The sequence below is a fragment of the Mytilus galloprovincialis genome, chromosome 6 (genome assembly GCF_965363235.1).
Source record: "Mytilus galloprovincialis chromosome 6, xbMytGall1.hap1.1, whole genome shotgun sequence".
Lineage (NCBI taxonomy): Eukaryota > Metazoa > Mollusca > Bivalvia > Mytilida > Mytilidae > Mytilus > Mytilus galloprovincialis.
This window is the reverse complement of record NC_134843.1, coordinates 89370191-89396613: the sequence shown is the minus strand read 5'-3', so window position 1 is coordinate 89396613 and position 26423 is coordinate 89370191. Positions and strand designations below refer to the sequence as shown.

Sequence of the window (26423 nt, the reverse complement as noted above, 5' to 3'; positions counted from 1 at the left end):
AATGGATTAAAAAACCTATTTGTTTGCACAAGACAAGGAAGCATGGAATCTTGAATTACACAATAAGTTCATTTTTTTGCATTTACATTTGCCTGTTTTACAGCCACCCCGACAGCTGCAGTGAACATGACCTTGACCACCACTTAAAGAAAGCAATTGTACTGCTTTTCTGACGTTAACCTCTGTGTTCTCTGGTATGTCCAATATTGTCAATTCCTTTCTCTGAATCTTTTCAATTTGATTTCGACTCATGAAACCGATCGTGTGTCCAAGAAATCATCATACTCTTTATGTCAGCGTTTGCTCTTTCGACAGACCCCTGACTTTGAGGGTGACGTGGTCTACCATGCACTAATTTAAGCTCTGGCCAAAGGAGTTTAAGTTCTGTAATTACATTAGCCGTAAATTCCCTTCCATTATCACTTTGCAGTATATGTGGAGCTCCCAAAAGCAGAAAAATGTCAGTGAGTTGGTAAGCCACTTCAGCTGCTCTTTTTGTCTTTAAAGGGCGCAGTACACTGAATTTGGTTAAGTGGTCCTGGTAGTGCATGATCCACTTGTATTCTCCATCTGGACATGACTGATAGTCAACAAGGTCTACTTGACAACGGGAATTAAAGTCTGTAGAAGTGATAGGAAGAACAACTAATTTTGTGGTTTCAGTACGACTTTTCTTCAAAATACACTGTTCACACATCTGAATGAAAATTCTGATAATTTCTCTGCTGATATTGGCAAATTGTTTTTTTAACTCCTTATATGTCTTGTGGATGCCCCCATGGCCAACTCCAGAATGTGCAGTTCTAATCAACGGATAAAGTTCATCTACTGTACAATAGTAAAACATTTAGTCACCTTTGCGAATGAGTTTTTCAATGCCTGCTACACTCAAAACATCATATTGCCTTAAGAAATATCTTTGAAGAGCAGTCTTTTTGGAACTTAATTTTGCTTCCTTTACATTCCCAATAATCTTTCTGTATCTTTCACGTGTAAATATTGAATTATTAGAAGATTTATTGTCATCACACAATTTAATTATATCATCATGAAATTTCTTTTCTATAATGTTTTCCATCTTAACACTTTAGTTTTGACTACTTAAATGAACAGTTTTGTTCATATATTTGATATATTAAATGTACTCACATATTGAGAGTTTATACCTTTAGACAAAATAATGAATTATATGTTAAAAGGGAAACAATTTGTTGTGGACTTCAAATAAACCAAGGTAAAATAATGATTTGTACAAGTTATTATCTTTTTCTCCACAAATTTGGAAAGGTTATTACTTGTACAATTATATTTATACAAGTAATAACCTGTATGATGGCATCATACAAGTAATTACTTGTATGAAAATTTTGTACAAGTAATAACCTGTACAAAATAATAACATGTACACGACATATATAATAAACTTAGGCGGCAGTAGTTTATCCATGTTCAAATCAAATAACTTCATATATCTTAGGCGTTTTTCTGGATTAACCTTTACCAGGAACTCTTAAAGCCTAATATTTGAAGTCAAGGATGAATAGTTGAACAGTTATATAACTAAGAAAGACGTAATAAATAGCCAACATTCATCTGAGACCAACTTTGATTGAAGGAGTTGAAACCTTAGTTTCTTTACAATTTGTTAATACATTAGGTAGTGAATACGAAAAACAAAAAAACTATAAAAGGTGCGTCGGCTGGGTATCAAAGGTATATAATAATCTTTATCATAGTTCCATTAATCTCAATATGCTTTTTTCGTCTGGAGCCTGGAGCACCTATAAGCAACCCAAGTCTTTAGTTCCTGAATGTTGAGCTTTCTGTATATTGTTGTTCGTCTCTTCGTCCTTTTTCGTTTTTTCGTCCTGGCTTTCTTAATTTGTAAGGTCGAATATCATAAGGGTATCTTTTGTCTACCTTTTTCAAAAGTGTCAATGCGTATCGAATGTATTTAAGATAAATTAACATGGAAAAAGCCCCCCCCCCCCCCCCCCCCCAAAAAAAAAAAAAATCTTGGGGAGTAACAGTAAAAACATTCCCTATATTAAATAAGGACTAAACAAATTATTTTTGTCTCCACAAGCACGTGTTTGAGTTAAAAGCAATCCATATGCAAAGAGACAAGAGCAAATTAAACCTGCAAATATCTTGTACCTCATTAAATACGAAACATTGATCAAAGATTTTCCGATAGTGCCTTTTATCAGAAAAATACAATGAATATGAATCATGGACATAATAAAACTTTTTACAATATAGACGTAGAGTTAATATCTATTCATTTCAATGCTGAAAATATAATCCTGAATGTGACGAAAATATTTTTCGATACGTCAGTGATATTCAATGAACATCTGCAAAAAACACATTAACTTAGAATTGTATAAAAAAAAATTAAACAAAGATGACGTAATATTATCAGTCGAACATAAACAATCTAACCTACTTGTTAAACAAAAAAGGCTCATTAACAACAAACAAAATAAAAATGAAGAAGAAACAACAAACATTTGTTTGCAAACAATAATAAAATAAAATCAGATATCAAACAATGTCTTTTCTTTCCTAATATAGATTTAAACTTTATTTCCATACATTGTTCTCTTAATGCACTTAACTTCAATACTACCTACTTGACAATTTTAATGTATGTAAGTGCCTCCTAAACATGTATAATGTGATTGTAAAAAGTAACATTGCTAAACAGTCTGAACGTGCACGTAAGTCTTAATTTCTGGGTAATAATTACAAAAATGAATGTAACGCAAGAGATGCGGATCTAGGAGTGTGTTCCGGGGGTTGGAACTCCCTTTTAGGGACCATCAATATATCTGAATGAGGACATATAGTTGGAACCCCTCCCTTTAAAAATAGCTGAATCCGCCCCTGTATAATAAGACTATAAATATAGAAATCTAACTGTTACTGTAATTAAAGATTCTTTACTTGATGCAATTTTGATTTTTCTGTACACCCAAATAATTTCTTTAATTCTCAATAAAAAATTACATAATACAGTATAACTTTGAAGAAAATTAGTAAAACCAAAAATAGAGTTTACGCATTTAACATGTATTTGCTGGCTGTTTACTTTTATATACTGTACTTAGCTGAAGTAAGGTGACTTAAAACAAGAACAGTTTTACACTTTGTCGGATATTGAAACTTTGTCTTGTATCATTCTTTCATCGTTGACATCAGAAGTCATGTTTTTTTTCATCGCTGACATCAGTAGTCTCGGTTTTTTCTTCCATTTTTTGAACCCATTTGTTCACCAACACACGAATCAATTTGCACTTGTCGTGATTCTGTGTTATGTGTCATTTCGGAACCAGATGATGTGCTCATAAAGCTCCACGTTAAGCTTACTAGACGTCTCAAGGCCGATCCTCCTCGGGATTTTTCGACCAAATGCACAAATCGCTTGTGCGTCTCATGTTTGAATAAAAGATAAACTCAGGGGTCAAGGACTTGGTTCCAGCTTGCAAGGATTAAGTCATTCAAGTCTGCTTTATTGTTACGTTTAACAGTACGGCCTTGGTTTATGATTAGTCTTATCTGAAATTGAAATATTGTAATATATATCTTGTTCAGTGCTATGCAAAATATAAGTAGTAAATTTCCCTTACAAAATCCGAGGAATACATAAATTTTAAATGTAATGCACTCGCCAAGATTATAATATATATATATATATATATATATATATATATATATATATATATATATGTAATAAATCTACTCAAAAGTTGTCGATTTCATATAATATTTTACAAATATTTTACTTGATAATGAATATGTTTTTTTTTCGCTTAAAAAGTGAAAACAAAATATTTTCAACCTTTTATTTTTATTACACCTCTGAAATCTTCACGCTGTAAAATCAATTTATCATTGAAAAAAATGCAAACGATAGTGACATTTAAGTGGCAATTACACCATTTCGAAGGGGGAAATCGAGGTTAAATTTCAAGTTTAAGTTGAAATTTCGTTTTCATATTGTTTAATTGAGATGATCCAGATGAAGGTGACATGTATGTAAAAATAATTACATGCATGTATATGATTTCTGAAAATCAGATTTCATTCTTACATGTGGTCAGTTTTCAGAAATGTGTCACAATATTTATAATGAAATATTTTGTATCTGAATTGAAAATAAAACTTGTAGATAAATGTGAGTAAACCCGTACCATAAACGGTGCCCAGCAAATGGAAAATACAAGAAATATCGCTACTAAGAAAATAGTTATAAAAATATATTTTCGAGATCTTGATTTTTTGCTCGTTATACTTCCGCGTCTATCAGTACTTCTTCTCCCGGAGATAATTCCTACAATTACACGGCAATACAGTATAGCCGTCACAAAAATGATAAAAAGTCCTTGTACTGAATAAAAATATCCATATATCTGGTCTTCAACTTTGTTACCAAAGAAATCAAAAAGGCACCATGAAGTCGGAAAGTGTACGACGTTTTCTCCAAGGCCAAACACAGGCAATACAGCTATAACAACGGAAAAACTTCATATTACAAATATAGAAAAATTGACTATAGTATATCTGTCAATGGTATTATATTTGAATGGATGAATAATGGCCAAAGCCATGGCACCAACTAAGAGAACTGTTGCTAGTCCGTAAAATATCATCATGAACGACATGTAATGGCATAACGATACACTCGCCCCTAAACTAATTTTTCCAGCAAAGACGAAAAACTACAGGGGTTGTTGTGTTAATACCAAATAGATCCGTAAAAGCTAAGGCTTTGACAAATCTGTAAAACACTCCCCATCTGTGTCGTTTTTAGCTCGAAATGATACACATATTGCAAGGTTGTTGCCAATTACTCCAATTGAAATGATACTACGGACATGGGTGGAATCCGCAAGCCTTTGCCGAGAGTCGATGTTGTACCATTTTCTGTTGTGTTATAAGAATGCGTAACATTTGAAGGATCCAATGTAAACGGGGCTACTGTTTTACCCATGTTCTTTTAACAAATGTAATTGCGTTAACTGTTTTTTCTTATTCCAGGCATAGATTACCTTAGTCGTTTTTGGCACAACTTTTTGGAATTTTGGATCCTCAATGCTCTTCAACTTTGTACTTGTTTGGCTTTATAAATATTTTGATATGAGCGTCACTGATGAGTCTTATGTAGACGAAACGCGCGTCTGGCGTACAAAATTATAATCCTGGTACCTTTGATAACTATTTACACCACTGGGTCGATGCCACTGCTGGTGGACGTTTCGTCCCCGAGGGTATCACCAGCTCAGTAGTCAACACTTCGGTGTTGACATGAATATCAATAATGTGGTCATTTTTATAAATTTTCTGTTTCACAAACTTTAAATTTTTGAAAAAACTAAGGATTTTCTTATTCCAGGCATAGATTACCTTAGCCGTTTTTGGCACAACTTTTTGGAATTTTGGATCCTCAATGCTCTTCAACTTTGTACTTGTTTGGCTTTATAAATATTTTGATATGAGCGTCACTGATGAGTCTTATGTAGACGAAACGCGCGTCTGGCGTACAAAATTATAATCCTGGTACCTTTGATAACTATTTTACTTATATTGTTAAAGAATAGTTTTCGTGCTACTATTGTAATATTACAACAAATTATAGAAGCATCTTTAAGTTATCAAAAGGAAACTGCACCTCACTTGTTTAAGATATCTTGTATTGTTACTGACCTGGTTCACTTCCTCAGTATTAACTTGTTTACATGACGTATAATCTAAGAACAGATTTCTTATTTCTAGACAAATAACTTAACAAAATCCCAAACACAAAGTAAACATGAAATTAATTTACGGCTTGCAAAACGATTTGCTTATTTTGAAATAATATACATTACCAAGGTAACAAGCTACATTAGTAATTCTTATAAAATAATCGTTGCTTATTTTCCTAAATGCACAATGAGCATGTTTGTCAGAAATAACTACAGTATACTCACTGGTTAATGCTTTACCTCGATTAATGTGATCTACTTTATCACATATAAGTTCACATGGAATTTACTATTTATGCAACTTTTATAACTATTTAAAAAGCTACCTTTTAAAAACTGTAATGGGCAATTTCCAAAAAGACAGAATGAAAGTTTATTCGTAGACCATGAATGAATGTAGTGAAATCAACTCTTGTCTTAACAATTGGCGCATGTCACATAGGACTGTGGACGACTTTACTAAATAGTTTTCCTTATTAGCCAAAAGTTATTGGCTTAAGGAGTCTATGCATGAAGTAATCACATACCGTGCCAAATGCAAACCATATATACTAGTGAGTAAATTGGATGAAACTAAAAATGTAAAACAGACGTTGAGTTTATTCTTTACTTTTTTAGTATTATTATCAGAGAATTTGCACTAATGTTCTGAAGTTTTGACATTATTTTCCTGCAGAATTCGATCAAATTTTATTTTGATATGTAACTATTTAAGTTTGTATGGTTTTTGTAACAGACATGACAAAATCGAATATGCAATATATTTGCAGAACCACATCAGTTATGGTATTTTTTTTAATGTTTCTCTTAAGAGTTGATCTTCATGGTAAATGATTTTTTTCATTTTCGTCCATCAAAAAAAAACCATCAGAATGTTAAATTTTTCAGTGGCATTAGAACCTGGTAGCCCGTACAATCAATTACGGAAAGTTATTATAAAAAAAATCGTCCGTCAGATAACACAAGTGTCCACACCATTGCAATAACAATATAACAACATATATAGTTAAATGAGTACATACGGAAGTAAATCCTTGTATGGCACATTTTGAGAAGTTATGACAAATACATTTTAAAGAGAAACACCCTTGTTAGATCACTTACAGGTACATAAGAACGTCGTTATAAATTGATACATTAATCAGGTCGTTTGTTTTTCCGTTTGAATTATTTTATATTTGTCATTTCGTAGCATGATTTGAAAGCTGACTCTGTGGTATTGGTTTTGCTCTTTGTTGAAAGTCGTATAGTTGTTAACTTATACGTCATTTTGTTTCTTCCGGAGGTTTGTCTAATAGACTTTTTTTCAGGAACAGCTCAGCTAGATTTTCAAAAGTTACTGTTGGTTTCAATTTTCCTTAATATAAAGCTTGAAATATAATATTTGATTTTGAACCAGCCATAATTAAATGGCGCCCAGCAGATGGCAAAAACTAGAATTATTGCAACTAAAAACACAGTCATAGAAATGTCTTTTCTTGATCTTAATTTTTTGTTCGATATACTTCTACGTCTTGAAACACTTTTTAGTTTTTTTTTAAATTTCCAAATCATTTGGACAAGTTTCCATCTCCTCTCCCCTTTACCAGTATGTAATACTGTCTAGTGTTTTATTCCAATCCTTAATTCCAATATTAGAATCAGAGTTTATATAGAAGATAGTTCTAGAAAAGAGTGATTATATTAGATTTTTCGAGTTTTTCTTCTCTATACTGCATGTAGAACTTTTACTGCTACACTGTGTCTCAGGTTTTAATCTAAATTGTTCACTATTAAGCAAACTTTGTGCGTCTTTGATTTTCAATGGTACAAGAATAATACTTTTCTACGATAGGAGTTATAGAAAAACATGCTGAATCAGATTAAATGCGTATAAAAATTATGATATCATCACATTTTATTTAACAAACCTCAGTCTTTGAAAACAAAAATCTGAATTTTACGAATTTCCAGAAAGTACTCACATCATGCAAGCTGACTTTCAATTATTTTTTAAATACAAAATGCATTCATTAAGGGTTTAAAAACCCATAATGAACAGTATGTCAAAATTCTTGTAATAAGTATTGCATATTTTGATCCCAGTAAATAAAGGTAATATCTTTAGACTACATTGATCTTTTCCAAGCGACTAGATCATGGCTTATTTGTTACGTGTATCGAAATATGACATATGTAACTTTTATACCTTCTGCAATATAACAAATAAAGTATTCTAAAGATGAATGTACAAAGGTTTAATATGCATATGATATCGCAAAATTTCAATAATAAGACATTGAATAATATTTTCTCGTCACCCCGTCCAATATCAAACAACATATTTGGTTACACGATGTCAACTTTTGCATTTACTGGGAATATTTTAGACTGCACAAGCATTCTCGGTAAACGATTATAAATCAATAAACGAATTTACAGTTCAGCTACATATCTGATTTTCAAAAGTTGTAGAAAGGATTTCGATAAAAATATAGAAATTTGATTTTTGAACGATCTACGTAAACGATCTATTCGAGCTTTTATTTGTTGGATATTTAATTTTCTATAACTTCGAGAATAAACACGTTTGTTATATTTCGTTTTGTGATAATCATATACAATTTCACTACTCTAGATGCAAAGATTACCTTTATAATAATATAACTAATGTGGAATTTTTTTGAGGGGTATTTTAATACTGTATTTTATTAAACAGATATTCAACAGGGCATAGAACATTTTAGCAAAAATTTCAAACATATTTTTTGGCCAAGTGTAGAATCGTTTGATGTGTTTGATCTTATGATTTTGCCATTTTGTTAAGGGACTTTCCGTTTTGAATTTTCCTTGGAGCTCGGTATTTTTGTTATTTTACTTTTTAATCGAATCCGATTTATTTTTGATAGTCCGTAATTAGAGGGTATACCTTTACTGAGGTCGAATCGGTTTAATAGAGGTTTCCCGATTTGATACAGTACCAACCGTAGTACGAACTGGGAGCCGTCATTGAAGTTTTGAAATTAATTAATATATGCCCTTTATGTCGATGTATGTTTCATGAATTATTATTAAGCGTATTTAGATGATTTTTAGATACAGCTTGGTATAACATTCATATAGATATGTTACCTATTCATATCAAACAATATTGAGTGTACTCGATTATGCTTTCAACAAACCGTTGCAAGTAACCGTTGCAACAAACAGTTGTATATTTAGATTGATTTATTTCCACTGAAATTGCATCAGCAAAAAGAAGCTAAACAAAATGTACATTCATACTTTATCTTATGTTTGCCTGTTAGACTGATATAATAGTTTAAAATAAAATAATTAGCATTTTTCAGGGGTAGGCTTTTAGAAAAAAAATAATAAAAAAGAGCTATTTTGAAATACAAAATTGACCTTATTCTGTTCTGTTCAGGTAGTTTACTCCATTATATATCGGAGCACTTCCACGTGGGGATATATGGTTTAAAAATATTTACACAGATATTTACAGTGTGGTGGGGTGCTCAAGTTTAAAAAAATATATAATGTTAACAGTTAATTAAAAAAAAACGTTTTCGTTACTTTTGACGCTCACTTTTTACATGGCGTTTCAAATCTTTAAGTATAAATATATGAACAAACACACGACGTAGGAAGTCGGTAGCAAGATGTATGGATGAGATACGAGACTTAAGAAACAAATCTACAACCCACGAGGGGCATCATTCCACAACAATACGCACAATATCATTGGAAAAAATAAAAACAAGAACCTAAAATATTTCTTTCATGTTATGGACAGGATCAGAGCATCGTCTGTCTCATATAACTATTACAACATATCTCTTAATAATCAAATATCATTTATGTATTTTGTTTCCTTTTGGATCTCATATCTACACACTGAAAATATCATTTCCTAGGCACTTAAAAGTTGGTAAATGCTTATTTTTGAACAGCCAGCCATATGTTTTATCATTAGGTAATTATTTACAATTAGTACAAAAACTGTTGACTATATACAATAATATTTATCTCTGGTCGCTATATAAAGGACCACTTACTGTATAATGGGTCTCCATCTTCAACATATTTTAATCTATGTGATAAGCACGATAGCATATAAAATCGGAGATCAACTTACTTGTTTGTAATAAATAATCAGAAGGACTTCTTTGCATTTTATGATAGAATTTAGTATTGTAGGTTTATTTTAGTTGTTCGAATTCATTATCTATAATCCAATTCTTATATTTTTCTGAAATTCGTCAAAATTCACACGTATGAGAAATTTTACTAGCGTTAAAGGTACGAATAAGGGATCAAATAATCAGTCCTCCCAAGACCGAAGCCTTTGTTAGTCTTGTATTTTTTTTAAATTTTAGTTCATTTATATGTTTTAGAGTATATATCGTATGACGTCCATTTTCACTAAACTAGTACACATTTTTTTTCGGGGGCCAGCTGATGTCCACCTCCGAATGCGGGATTGTCTCACTGCATTGAAGACCCTTTGGTGCCCTTCGGATGATATCTGCTCTTTGGTCGGGTTGTTGTCTCTTTGACGTATTCCCAATTTCCATTTTAATTTTTTGTAATAAAATATTCATTGGACACAAATGTCAGTTCAATTATATTTTAATAAGTCGTTAGTATAGTCATATGAAAATTATTCTAGTCAATTACATTCATTGATTCAAGGAATGATTTTTTTTCATTGGCAACCGAATAGTGAATACTGATTAATCTTTTTTTTTTAATTTTACTTTCTAGAATGCATTTCTAGAAAAAAAAATATGACGGAAAATTCCAATTTATCACTCGATATGAAATCTCAGCTCCCTTCTTCTATCATAAAAAAACCTTCTGCTGCAATGATCGAAATAGATTAATTGAATAATAAAACTAATTTCAAAATCATTTAAGGTTCATCATAACAAATGGACAAATATGGCCGTATTTTTACCTCAAAAACTACTCTGTGTACAGACTTACCTGTGCTGTTTGGAATGTTTTAATGCCTAGCATCCACTAGATATATAAAAGTTAAATGCATTTTGTGTTTAAGAAAGATAAAATCTTTCTTGGTTTTCGACGGGCATTTTTTTTCTTTCTGCAGAAGGTGTAAAAATAAACAAACACCTGAATTACTTTGATACTGTCCACTCACTGACTCAGATAAACTCCTTAACTTACCTATAGTTGTGAAGATACCTGTTGTCCATGTCAATTAAGGACAATCAAAACAATACAAACAGGTTTTTTACCTGAGGGAGCATCTCATAGTTGTACCACAACTTAGTTAATGTTCACAACTTTTGCATGAAGGAAAGAAATGCCCATAAAAATTCAAAAGAAATTTTATCTTTCTGAAACAAAAAATGCAATTAACTTTATTATATCTAGTGGATGCCAGGCATTAAAACTTTTCAAACTTCACAGGTAAGTCTGTACTCAGAGTAATTTTTGGCATGTAAATACAGCCATATTTGTCCGTTTGTTATGATGAACCTTAAGAACTAATTATAATATGAAAACTACGAAAATTTTACACGTTAACTATGTGGACAAGTTCATTTATATACATATTATCTATTTGATATTATTTCCAACTTTGTACTTAGTTTATATCTATTTTACCCTATACTATAATGATCTTACTATATTGAACATATTTTGTATTATATGGCTCAATGAATCCAAAATACTCTATTTGGGCTCTTTGATATTTACTCACCACTGGCTATTGGACAAACTACCTTACTTAATAGTTGTTTTATCTGGTTCTATCTAGTTTAACAGTTCACCTATTGACTATATATATTGTACTTTTTAACTATATTGTTAATGCAGAATAAGAAACACTAGAAACAACACCAAGAGCCGTAGCCAGCATTATAAGGTATTTACATTTAAGGGTTTTTCAAATTAGTTGATGGTTAAATGTTTTTGACTTAAATATTTTATTTAGTTTCATTTACTTTGCTAATTGTATTTCAAACTTTATATTTTCTTATTTACTTTCAATGTCGTATAGTATTTTATATAGTAGTATGGTCAACTTACTTTAGTGAACAGTTTTTATTAGCATTGATTACCAAATTGTTTACATTCAGAGTTTTAACTGTATTTTGCATTATTATTTATTTGCAATTGTGTAATTAAACATAATATACATTATTTGCTATAAAATGATATATTCATATGCATTTATATGTAAAGTTGTATTTATTTGTCATTATCTGTATATTTCAGATCTGTCGTTGCCTTCTATTCTATATTATATTAAAATATATGAACGTTCTGCATTCAATTTATCTGAGCCTTATTCCACCTGGTCACAAATGGCGTCGTCGACAAACCAGAAGGCAATGACTGCTGGCATTCCATCAGACGGCTGAGAGGGGTATCCACGGAGGAAGCCGAACTTTTACGAAGTTGATGTGTGTGTCATCTGACTATCTACGGAGATGAACGGACTTTGACGGAGTTTCTACCAGACCGGAAATCCACGGGAAGAGCCGACCAGTGACGGAGATTATATTTGTTATCCGAATATATACGGACTTAACCGAACATTGTCGGAGGTTACGATTGAAGACGAACATTGACGGAGATGTATAACAGTGCCGAAACCGTTTACAAATGAAGTAACTGTTTTCTGTATTTGGAATATATGTGATATTGTGATACATAGTGACATATGATGAAATATGTTAATTATTTTTTCAATTTGGATTATGTGTTTCATTCATTTTGGATTATGTGTATTATTCATGCTGGATGATAGTTATGCATTGATTCACTTTTTGTGAATATAGAGTGGAGTTATATATTGTGTATTTTTGCAATTTTTTGTATATATTTTTGTGGTAATTTTTAATAGTTTTGAAAGTTCATAACGGCAAATAATCCTACTTGTAAGTCTTTACAAAAGCAAGTGACTGAATTGCAGAATAGAATTAAAGAATTATCTTGGAACCTAGTGTTGAAAATGAAGTGAAAAGGGCACCGGCGAATGAAAAGAATGTTGTATATGTGCAGAAAGATAGAAAGGTTCCGAAGTTTTCTGGGTATAATTTTCCCGTTGAAGATTGGATTGAAGATGTTAATACAGTGTTACATGCACGTGAAATGTCCCGTCAAGAACGAGTGGATTTTATATATTTACAACTTGACGGTTCTGCTAAAGATGAAGTGACATACCGTTCTCATCTAGTTCGACAAAGTCCAGATCAAATTTTAGAAATTTTACAAGATGCCTTTGGTGTAAAGGATAACATTACTAAACTACAGAAGAATTTTTTGGATCGTGTGCAAAAGCCAAATGAATCACTCAGGGAATATTCGTATGTGTTAATGGATTCATTGAGTAAAATTACCAATAAAGATTCTACTTGGATGCCTAATAAAGAGAAAACATTGTGCGACCAATTTTCACAAAATGTACAAGACAGTTTCTTAAGAAAACATCTGAAACAAATAGTTCGTGCACAATCTCAAATACCATTTTTGGATTTACGTGAAGAAACTATTATGTGGTCTGAAGAGGAAGAATATAAAGATAAAAGATACAACACAAAGATGAAAAGTGAAACAACCGATACTGTACCAGAAGAACCTACAGCTGATGTTTGCGCTAGTAAAGATAAAACTGACAGTAGTGAACAATCCGATAAATTCAATCAGTTATTGGGTATTGTACACAAACAAAGTGAACAGATTGAAACATTAACAAAGATCGTTAATACAAAGCAACAGTCAACAAATTATAACAGTAAATACAATAGGTTTGACCCACAACGACGTACTTTGTTATGTTTTGGATGTAATGAGCCAGGGCACAAGATTGCAGACTGTCCAGTTGTGAATTCCAAGAAGTCGGGAAACGGGTAGTGTCTACTGTGAAGAGTCCCGTTGTAGATGATAGCCATATGGACTCAATTCAAGCTGATCGTTTAGGAGGTAAATGTCCAACCGTTAGTGCTTACGTTGCTGGATTCAAAGTTAACTGTCTAGTAGATACTGGGTCAACTGTTACAACAGTTACAGAGTCGTTTTATAACCGTTTTCTAAGGAGGTGTACTGATCTACAAACTGATATTACGTTCAATCTGAAAGGTGCAAATGGAACTTGTATACCGTATATAGGATATGTTGAAGTAGATATTGACATTATGGGCCAACGTTTGCCAAACAGAGGTGTTTTGATTGTGAAGGATCCTATTGACAGTTATACCCGTATGAGAAAAGAAAATGTCCCTGGACTTTTGGGAATGAACGTTATTAGCTTATGTAAAACACTTTTGCAGGAAGATTACGGGAACCAGTATTCAGAACAAGTTACCGAAATAGCCGAAAATTTTAAACTTAGAGAACTTTTTAAAGCTTGTGACAAAAATGAACATTGTAATACTATTGGATTTATTAAACTTTGTTGTAATTCACCAGTTCGGATTCCTGCAAATTATGTGATTATTTTAAATGGAACTCGGCCGAATTTACCAAGATTGTATAATGCTGTGGTTGAACCTTTACACACTAGTGGACACTTGCCTTCTACTTTTATTGTTGTACATACGTTTGTTACTGTTCGAAATGGACGATTAACTTTTAGAGTTGCTAATGTTGGAGATGATGATATATGGCTTGCTCTAAGAACTAGAGTTGGTATTTTATTGAAAGGTGATGTAGAAAATCATGATAAAGGACATGTTGAATTTATACGAACTGGACATACAGAGAAAATTTATATTCATGATATTGCTTATTGTGCAGAAACTGATGTGAATTTGTCAAAGATAGAAGATTTTGAAATACATGTAGATATTAGTCATTTGTCAACAACAAGAAAGCAAAGAGATGAAATAAAAACATTGTTTTATAACTATAGTGATATTTTTTTCGAAAAGTGATACTGATGTTGGATATACAAAGACAGTTAAACATAAAATTCGCACTGTAGATGATGAACCGATTGTTCAACCGTATAGACGAATTCAGCCTAACCAGTATGAAGAGGTAAAGCAGCATATACAGAAGCTAGTTGAAAACAAGATTATTCGTGAAAGCACAAGTCCTTACGCTTCACCTATTGTTCTAGTGAGAAAGAAAGACAATTCTCTGCGCATGTGCGTGGACTTTAGAAAAATGAACCAGAAGTCTTACAAAGATGCTTATCCATTACCTCGTGTTGAGGAATCCTTTGATGCTTTGAGTGGAGCTAAATTGTTTTCAACAATGGATTTAACTAGTGGTTACAATGTCGTGGCGATGCATGAAGATGATATAGAGAAAACTGCTTTCACAACACCGTTTGGACTTTACGAATATCTACGAATGCCGTTCGGATTATGCAATGCACCTGCAACATTTCAACGTTTGTTGAAACGTTTAGAAGTTGTATTCAAAAGATTAAGAGAACATGGTTTGAAACTGAAGCCTTCGAAATGTCATTTTTTTAAACGAAAACTTCGCTATTTGGGCCACGTCGTTTCAGATGAAGGAATTCATACAGACCCACATAAAATCAGTGCAGTCCAAGATTTTGAAATACCTACAACTGTTAAGAAGTTAAAGTCTTCCTTGGGTTTAGCAGGATATTACCGTCGATTTACACAGGGATTTAGTAAAATTGCAGGACCTTTACACAAATTGGCTCAAAAATTTACACCTCATCCAAGACAATTATTTGGTAAGGAATGGACTACTGATTGTCAGACTGCTTTCGATACTCTGAAAGAACACTTAGTTACTGCTCCAATATTGAGTTATGCGAAGTTTGATGAACCGTTTACTTTAGAAACTGATGCAAGTATGCAAGGATTAGGTGCTGTTTTATCACAATTTGTCGATGGACAATTGCGTGTTGTTGCGTATGCTAGTCGTGCTTTGAGGCCAAATGAACGCAATATGGATAATTATAGTTCCAGAAAATTAGAACTCCTAGCTTTAACTTGGGCAATAACTGAAAAATTTAGAGATTATTTACTTGGATCAAAATTTACAGTGTTTACAGACAATAATCCATTGTGTTATTTACAAACATCAAAACTAAGTGCACATGAGCAGAGATGGTTGTCAAAATTAGCAGTTTTTAATTTTGAGGTAAAATAGAGACAAGCCAAACATAATAACAATGCCGACGCGTTATCACGTATGCACGATAAAATTGAACTTTCGAAATCTGAGGATGTTAAAAATCTACTTCAAATATTTGCTGCAGGAACTGTTGTACCAAATAACTTAGCATCAAATATACAGTCTGTTTCAAGGAAATCAGTGTATACAGAGGAAGCATTCGTGACATTACCTACTTAAGATAGACAGGAAATTAAAGATTTACAAGAACGGGCTACAGTGGTCGGTAAATTTATTGAAACATGGAACACTAACGTAAACCATTGAGATCGGAGCAACGGAAATTTGATAGGCCGTCAGTAACATTATTACGTCAGTGGGACCGTATTGAAGTTGTAGATGGTTTAGTTTATAGGGTAATCATTGATCCAAATCAGGGACAATTGAAACAATTAATTTTACCAGCCGTGTTACGGGACAAAGTATTGAAGAACTGTCATGATAAATTAGGGCATCAAGGAATTGAGCGCACTTTCTGCAGTATTAGAATCAGGTGTTATTGGCCGGGAATGTTTAGGCATATCAAGGATTATTGTAAATCATGTGAACGTTGCATTGTTTCAAAGATGCCACAACCTGCCATAAGACCAGCAATGGGCCATTTGATAGCTAACAGACCGTTACAAATACTTGCAATTGACTTTACTGTTCTTGAACTAGCACACGGGAAAGAAAACGTATTAGTTATGACGGATATTTTTACAAAGTTTACTCGTGCAGTACCTACGAAAGATCCGAAAGCAGACACTGTTGCGAATGTATTGTTGACTGAATGGTTTTGTGTATATGGAGTACCAGAACGTCTACACTCCGATCAAGGTCGGAACTTTGAATCTGATGTGATCTGTCAGCTTTGTAAACTGTACCAAATCAGTAGATCTCGAACTACACCTTATCATCCCGAAGGAAACGCACAAAGTGAACGCTTTAATAGAACACTACACAATCTTCTGAAATCACTCTCTCCAGATAAGAAGAAACATTGGCCAAAATATTTACCGGAACTTGCCTTTTCGTACAATGTGTCACAGAACTCAACAACAGGTTATAGTCCTTATTATTTATTGTTTGGTCGTAGTCCTAACTTGCCAATTGACTTTTTACTTGGAACAAATCAGACTGATGAAACCGATCAATCGTTAGATGAATGGATTATTGCGCATCAGAATCGTTTACGATATGCTTACGAAAAAGCTGGGGAGCAGACAAAAGATCGTGCTGAATACCGCAAGACTAAACATGATGAGAAACGTTTCAATCCTGAAATTTGTGTCGATGACAAAGTTTATATTAGAAACCGTGGTGTACATGGAAGAAACTAGATACAAGACACTTGGAGCTCAATTGTTTATCGTGTAGTGCGTTTGTCAGAAAACACCGTCACTGTAGAACCTAATGATGGCGCTGGTGTTTCAAGAACTTTGAATCGTCGTGATGTCATTAAATGTAATATACAACAATCTGGGGATGATAACAGCAGTGAATCAGACAGTTCAGATGATATGTTTATACCAAGACGAACAACAAGAACAACTGCCGGGAAACATACAAATCCAAATAGACTTCCAAATTCTATTCTTTCTATGTAAATTCATTCAGGACATTTGTTGTACATGGTTTTGTCTTATTTTTGATGTGTCTTATTTTTGTCTCTAATTTTTGTGTCCTATTTTTGTGACTTATTTTTTTTTGTTATTTATTATGATAGTAAAGGGAGTATGTGGATATAGATATTTGCATTTAATTTAGATATTTGAATTATCGAGACGATTAATACTTAGCTGGGGAGTATGTGGACAAGTTCATTTATAAAATCGGTTCAGAATCGGTTCAAAATGGCACCTAATTGTCTTATTTTTTAATTGCCAATTTGACAACCATTTACTTGTCTTCACAATACTAAGGTTTTTGTTTTAAGTATCAGGATGGAATTTATCAAATTCATTGAGAAATTTACCACTGTGTTTCAGAATATTTGATTTGTAACACATCGCATTCATAGTATTTTAAGCATTCTAATTCAAAACTGCCCCATTTGCTTTAAAAAAAAATAATATTAAACCAGACAAATGCACTCCCTATTTTTGAGAACACAAGGTCCTGGAGATATGAAAAGTAAATAGGCAAAACTTCTTTTGTTACCAAATCAAGAAAATTTATTCATTTTATCATAAATTAGCAAAAATTTGAAAAACAATATTTTAACACCAAAATTTTCATGGAAAGGTTACTGTTTACTGTTAATATTTTTTGTTCTATGTTTTTAGTATGAATGTAAAGAGATAAGTTTAAATCTTTATGAACTTCTCTTAGAAGTGTTTTCACTTGATAACGATTTTTTTAATGTGGTAGGAGTGGCTTAAAGCATATTAGGACAGTTACTGTATATTACAAAGCATCTAGACTGTGTTTTAGAAAGACTGCAGTATACATTTCAATAAAAAGGCTATCCTCCAACTAAATTCCCTTCCTACTAGTTATATATATAGAGAAAAAACGTTGATTCGGTTAGTCGAAGGCACGGCAAAACATTGACAAAATATCAGAGTACTTTTTTTTTACTTTAATGCACAGAAAATAAGCATACAAAAATACATATATAATATAAGCATTAAAAAAGAGAAAAACAAAGGGTTATAAACATATTTACATCAGTTGATATTTTCATTAATCTGTAATGTGTTAACCGTTAACGTCATTTGGCAAGACTTTTTTTTATCATTATTCGTAACGAAATTACCCTCATGCACTTGACGTCATTCTCAAAACCGAACAACTCTCACAAAGCTATGTATACGCGTAATTATATTTTTTGCTAATTTTATTTCATTTTTTATTGTAAACAATATTATATTATACACCTAGAAATAAATAGTTAATTCTAGATTTAATTAAATCAATTGCAATCTCATGTTATATCGGCCTTCTTTGATGTTATCGATATCAGCCCGGTTGCAGACTTCATCAATTTTTATGACTTCATGTAATTGATTCAAGTCGCATTTCCAAAGGTTTAATTTGGCCCCTCACATGGCCCAGCTTTTAAACCCGATTTAATCTACAATTTTCTACATAAGAAAATGCTTGTACCAAGTCAGGAATATGGCAGTTTTTATTCATTCGTTTGATGTGTTTTAGTATTAGAATAGATTACCTTAGCCGTATTTGACACAACTTTTTGGAATTTTGGGTCCTCAATGCTCTTCAACTTTGTACTTGTTTGGCTTTATAACTATTTTGATCTGAGCGTCACTGATGAGTCTTATGTAGACGAAAAGCGCTTCTGGCGTATTAAATTATAATCCTGGTACCTTTGATAACTATTAGTTCTATATTTTGCCGTTTGACTAGGGACTTTCTGTTTTTATTTTTCCTCCGAGTTCAGTAATTTTGTGATTTTACTTTTTTGTTTATGAATGGTGTCATGTCGTGTAAAAGCGTTTACTTTGGGTATATAATAAACTAGGCGGCAGTAGTTTGTCCATGTTGAAATGAAATAAACGTCATGCACCCTAGGCGCTTTTCTGGATTAACATTCATCAGGAACTCTCAAAGCCGAATATTTGAAGTCAAGGATGAACAGTTGAAGAGTTATATATAAATACGAAAGACATATTAGATAGCCAACATTCATCTCAGACAAACTTTCATTGAGGGAGTTGAAACTTGAGTTTCTTTACAATTTGTTAATCTATCAGGTAGTGAATACAAAAAACGGAAAAACTATAAAAGGTGCATCGACAAGGTATCAAAGGTATATAATATAAAATTGAGAAAGGAAATGGGGAATATGTCAAAGCGACAACAACCCGACCATAGAGCAGACAACAGCCGAAGGCCACCAAAGGATCTTCAATGTAGCGAGAAACTCCCGCACCCGTAGGCGTCCTTCAGCTGGCCCCTTAAAAAATATGTATACTAGTACAGTGATAACGGACGTCATACCAAAGTCCGAATTATACACAAGAAACTAAAATTAAAAATCATACAAGACTAACAAAGGCCGGAGGCTCCTGACTTGGGACAGGCGCAAAATTTCATCGGGGTTAAACATGTTTATCTGTATCATAGTTCCATTAACCTCAATATGCTTTTTTTCTACAGGAGCACCTAACATCAACCCAAGTCTTTAGTTCCTGAATGTTAAGCTTTTTTGTTTTTTAGTCCGGACTTTTTTTAGTTTGTTTTCAGTTTATGGGGTCGAATATCATATGGGTATCTGTTGCCTCCCTTTTTCAAAAGTGGCAATGCGGGTCGAATGTGTATAAGAAAAATTTACATGGAAAAAGCCCCTCAAAAATCTTGAAACAGTAAAAACATTCCCTATATTAAATAAGGAATCAACAAATTATGTTTGTCTCCACAAGAACGTGTTTGAGTTGAAAGCAATCCATATGTGGACAAAAGCAAATTATACCTACAAATAAACAAACACATGCAACATGAAAGTGTTTAAGATTATTTTGTATCACATTTTAAATACGAAACATTGATCAAAGATTTTCCGATAGTGCCTTTATCAGAGAAATACCATGAATCTGAATCATGGACATAATAACACTTTTTACAATATAGACGTAGAGCTCATATCTATTCATTTCAATGACGAAAATGTGATCATGAATGTGAAGAAAACATTTTTCAATTTGTTAGTGATATGCAATGAACATCTGCAAAAAGCACATTAACTTAGAATTGTATTATAAAAAAAATTTAAACAATGACGACATCAACAATCTAACTACTTGTTAAACAGGTCGAGAACTCTAGATTTCCTGTCAGAATATATTTGCATAGTAATTTCCAAAACACACGACCTTGAAAAACTGACCAATCGACTCAATGAACTACAATGCATTGTAGGCTACTACGAATTTACTATCACTTGAAAATACGTGGAATTAGTGGGAAAGTGTCAACAAATATAGTGTCTGGGACTCTCAAAATATTTGATCTGCGAATATGTTTATTGTATAACACAATCTTCAATTTGCATGCACAGATTAAAAAAGTATTGTTTACGGGCTTCACGATTCGACTTTCTTTATCGCTTTGTTAAAGTAGTTGAACACTTTTTTTCCCAATGTATAATTGTACCTGTGCAGTAATTTCACGGCGTGAAACAGGCGTGAAACAGTGATATTTTAGATGAATTAACCACTGTCTAGTATGATTTTTTTTTAACTCTGTTAAACCTGAATAATGTCTTTCCAAAAAGATTTCTGCCTCGAAAAACATGCAAACTGGCACTGAAACACTTCTACATGTATCTGTTCTGGATAGGTAAACTTTTTTTCAGGATCTGTACTGAAAGTAAGAGCACTATAATATTTGAAGTACATGTATTCTAAAAAGAAGCGTTGTAAAAGCGGGGTCGGTATATCGGTAAACATACTTTGTATAGTTGCATCCATCGATAAAGCCCGTCTGTTGCTAATTTTTTTCTCAGAATATATCTCTTATCTATATTGCCTATTCAGTATTTTTTTCTAAAACGTGCGTTCAATGCTGAAAAGTAAGCTATTGCAAACCTATTGGTAACCTCCTGCTGTTGTCTGTCATATGGTCGGGTCGTTGTCTCTTTGACACATTCCCCATTTCCATTCTCAATTCTATAAAGGGACCAACAATTACTTGTGTAAAACAATCCAAATATCCGGGTCCGTTAAAAAGAAACCAACAATATCTCCATTAGAAAAAATCAGACTTTGCAAAATCGAAAAAAAAATAAGTGAAACTATAGTTGCTGCTTCACTATCTTTGGAACAGTTTGAAGGTCCCAAATACTGAAATATGTTAAAAAATCAATTACACCTATAAATTTTGTTAACACTGTCAGACAATAATTTACCATACTTATACTTTGAGAAAGTATTTCTTCATACAATTTTAAATTTATATTTGACTGTATATAAGTATATACATGTATATTCTTTATGTATATTATTTTTAACTTCTTTGTAACCTTTGTATTTGCATGGTTTTACGAGAATAAACTATCTATCTTAAAAGGTTTTGTGCAGTTTTGATGAAATATGATGGATGATATAGGTTTTGTTCATGTTCTATACCTTTTAAATTCTCAATACGAAAATTTTACTCAGTGTTCTAATTTTAATCATAAAAAAAGGTTAAAATTTAGAAAGTTTAGTGACCTCATCATATATTTGATAAACTATAAGTCTTCGGCTTTTTACGAAAACAAAACTCAAGGATCATACATTTTTTCTACTAGTATACACAAGTTGCTGCCTTCATGAATATTAGCCCCGGCTATCATCGACGGCTTACTTTACACTAGTAAGTTTGTCTGATGGGAATTATGTTTTTCACTGTTTGTTTCGCTGCTGTCTGATGGACAAATACCCGAAATCTTCGTGTCATCGTCAAACATAATAAATTAAAATGGCTGTATATCTGTTAATTCAAACGTTTGTTTCTTCGCATAGAACCATCTCTTCGTTAATCTGAGCATGGAACGAATGCTTTATATCACAAACTATAAATATGGATGGACAAAATGAAAGACTTAGTGAAATTGTTAATCCCGAATTGTACGAAAAAATGTGTTGTACGTCAGTAAATAACACGCGTTTTTTGGTTGATTGTAAACACGTAGTAGTCCATCATGCATTGTTGCTCATTTAGTAGATTGGTCAAAAACCCAGGTAAAAATATATTGCGTCACACGTAAATAAACAATTACATGTGCGAGGACATAAGTATGCTAATTTATGCATTTCCATATTAAGGTAGTGTTCCTGACCTGTTAAACAATGAAGGCTCATTACTAACAAACAAAATAAAAATGAAGACGAAATAACAAAAATATGTTTGCAAACAATAATAAAATAAAATCAGATATCAAACAATGTCTTTTCTTTCCTAATATAGATTTAAACTTTATTTCCATACATTGTTCTCTTAATGTACTTAACTTCAATACTACCTACTTGACAATTTTAATGTATGTACTGCCTCATAAACATGTAAAATGTGATTTCAAAAAGTACCGTTGTTTCAGTTGGTAAACAGTCTGAACGTGCATGTAAGTCGTAATTTCTGGGCAACAATTAAAAAAAAGAATGTTACGCAAGAGATGCGGATCTAGGAGTGTGTTCCGGGGTTAGAACTCCCTTTTTGGGACCATCAATACATTTTAATGGGCACATATATTTGGAACCCCTCCCTTTAAAAATGGCTGGATCCGCCACTGTATAACCAGACTATAAATATAGAAATCTAACTGTTTCTGTAATTAAAAACTTTTTACTAGATAAAATGGTGATTTTTCTGTATACCCACATAATTTCTTTAAGTCTCAATAAAAAATTACATAATATTATATAACTTTAAAGAAATTAAGTAAAAACAAAAAAATATTGTACGCGTTTAACATGTCTTTGCTGGCTGTTAGCAATACAAATACCGTAAGCATGCATTTTGCATTTAGATACTGTACTTAGCTGAAGTGAGGTGACTTAAAAAAAGAACAGTTTTACACTTCGTCGGATATTGAAACTTTGTCTTGTATCATTCTTTCATCGCTGACATCAGTAGTCATGGGTTTTCTTTCATCGCTGATATCAGTAGTCTCGGTTTTTCTTCCATTTTTTGAACTCATTTCTTCACCCATACACGAATCAATTTGCACTTGTCGTGATTCTGTGTTCTGTGTCATTTCGGAACCAGATGATGTGCTCCTAAAGCTTCCCGTTAAGCTTACTAGACGTCTCAAGGCCGATCCTCCTCGGGATTTTTCGACCAAATGGACAAATCGCTTGAGCATCTCATGTCTGAATAAAAGATAAACCCAGGGGTCAAGGACTTGGTTCCAGCTTGCAAGGATTAAAGCATTCAAGTCTGCTTTATTGTTACGTTTAACAGTACGGCTTTGGTTAATGATTAGTCTTATCTGAAATTGAAATATTGTAATATATATCTTGTTCATATAATAGTAAATTTCGCTTCCACAATACGAGGAATACATAAATTTTAGATGTAATGTATTCGACGAAATTATATATATATATACATATATAATGAATCTAGTCAAAAGTTGTAGATTTCATATAATATTTAACAAATATTTTACTTGATAATGAATATGTTTTTTTCGCTTAAAAAGTAAGACAAAATATATTCAACCTTTTATTTTTGTTACACCTCTGAAATCTTCACACTGTAAAATCAATTTATCATTCAAAAAAAATATTCAAACGATAGATTTCAAGTTTAAGTTGAAATTTCGTTTTAATATTGTTTGATTGAATAACTATGCACAAACCATATGTTTAAGTTACATCAACCAATCTATGAATTCAATACCTCATTTTGAAACGGTTTTACTTATTCTATTACGTATCTTTTAATTTGCATTTTTTTTTTTTATTAAATTTCGCCTTTCATTCCTTTCAACCTTGAGATGATCCAGATGAAGGTTAAATGCATGTAAAAATAGTTACATGCATGTATATGATTCTCTGAAAATCAGATTTCATCCTTATATGTTGTGGTCAGTTTTCAGAAATGTGTCACAATATATATAACGACATATTTTGTATCTGAATTGAAAATAAAACTTATAGATAAATGTGATTAAACCCTTACCATAAACGGTGCCCAGCAAATGGTAAATACAAGAAATATCGCTACTAAGAAAATAGTTATAAAAATGTCATTTCTAGATCTTGATTTTTGGCTCGTTATACTTCCGCGTCTAGCAGTACTTCTTCTCCCGGAGATAATTCCTATAATTACACGGAAATTCAGAAGAGCCGTCACAAAAATGATAAAAAGTCCTAGTACTGAATAAAAATATCCATATATTTGGTCTTCAACTTCGTGACCAAAGAAATTAAAAAAGCACCATGAAGTTGGATAGTGCACGACGTTTTCTCCAAGGCCAAACACAGGCAATACAGCTATAAGAACGGAAAAACTCAATATTCCAAATATAGAACAATTAACTATGGTATATCTATCAATAGTATTATATTTGAATGGATGAATAATGGCAAAATATCTGTCCAAAGCCATGGCACCAACCAAAAGAACTGTTGCTAGTCCGGCAAATATCATCATGAACGCCATGTAATGGCATAACGGTACACTCTCCCATAATCTAAGTTTTCCAGAAAAAACGGCAAAAACCACAGGAGTTGTTGTGATAATACCAAATAGATCCGTAAAAGCTAAGGCTATGACAAATCTGTAAAACACTCTCCATCTGTGTCGTTTTTTAGCTCGAAATAATACACAAATTGCAAGGATGTTGCCAATTACACCAAGTGTAAATGATACTGCAGACATGGGTGGAATCCGCGGGATCCATCCGACGCCTTTGCCGAGAGTTGATGTTGTACCATTTTCGGTTGTGTTAAAAAAATGCGTAACATTGGAAGGATCCAAGGTAAACGGGGTTACTGTTTCACCCATGTTCTTTTAACAAATGTAATTGCGTTATCTGTTTTTTAACTTATATTGTTAAAGAATTGTTTTCGTCAAACCTTTGTAATATTAATCCTTGCGGAAGCATCTTATCGAAAGGAAACTGCACCTCACTTGTTCAAGATATCTTGTATTGTAACTGACCTGATTTATTTCCTTAGTATTAACTTGTTAACATGACGTATAATCGTAGAATATATTTCTTATTACAAGACAAATTTAACTTTAATAACAAAATCCAAAACACATTTTAGTAAACATGAAATTCATTTACCTGCTTGCAAAACGATTTGCTTATTTTGAAATAATATACATTACCAAGGAAACAAGCTACATCGGTAATTATAATAAAATAATCGTTGCTTTTTTTCCTAAATGCACAATGAGCATGTTGGTCATAACTAACTACAATATACTCACTAAGACTGGTTAATGCTTTACCTGGATTAATGTGACCTACTTTATCACATATAAGTTCACATGGAATTTACTATTTATGCAACTTTTATAACTATTTAAGAAGCTACCTTTTAAAAACTGTAATGGGCAATTTCAAAAAAGAAATGCCCCAAAATACAGAATGGAAGTTTATTCGTAGACCATGAAGGAATGTAGTGAAATCTAGTACTTTTGTCTAACAATTGCCGCATGTCACAAAGGACTGTGGACGACTTTACTAAATCGTTTTCTTTATTAGCCATTTACGTTGTTGGCTTAAGGAGTCTATGCATGAAGTACTCACATACCGTGCCAAATGCAAAGCCCATATGTACTGCGTAAATTGGATGAAACTAAAAATGTAAAACAGACGTTGAATGTATTCTTTACTTTTTCAGTATCATTATCAGAATTGTCACTGATGTTCTTAAGTTTTGACATTATTTTCCTACAGAATTCGATCAAATTTTATTTATATGTATAAACCTTTTAAATTTGTATGGTTTTTGAAACAGACATTACAAAATCGAATATGCAAATTATTTGCAGAACCACATCAGTTTTGTCATTTTTGTAATGTTTCTCTTAAGAGTTGTTGTTTGTGTTTAATGTTTTGCGATTGTTTTCATTTTCGTCCATCAAAAAAACATCGGAATGTTAGTTTTATCAGTG

The 26423-nt window shown here is 32.4% G+C and overlaps 1 protein-coding gene across 1 annotated transcript; it reads right to left on the bottom strand.

The window, feature by feature from the left end:
- Positions 1–22725: 22725 nt before the first annotated feature.
- On the bottom strand, positions 22726–25401 carry LOC143080648 (prostaglandin F2-alpha receptor-like). The gene is made up of 2 exons (XM_076256595.1): positions 24474–25401; positions 22726–23778 (listed from the first exon to the last, which is right to left on the bottom strand). Exons 1-2 carry the CDS (start codon positions 25299–25301, stop codon positions 23362–23364), a joined length of 1245 nt encoding a protein of 414 aa, XP_076112710.1. The 5' UTR covers positions 25302–25401; the 3' UTR covers positions 22726–23361.
- Between the last annotated feature and the right edge of the window lie 1022 nt (positions 25402–26423).

Bases quoted from the DNA above. Each gene is read 5' to 3' on its own strand.
- LOC143080648 (XM_076256595.1), bottom strand. From the start codon at position 25,301: ATGGGTGAAACAGTAACCCCGTTTACCTTGGATCCTTCCAATGTTACG. The intron at 23,779-24,473 runs GTAAGGGTTTAA...TTTCAATTTCAG, and splicing joins TTTGCTGGGCACCGTTTATG to ATAAGACTAATCATTAACCA.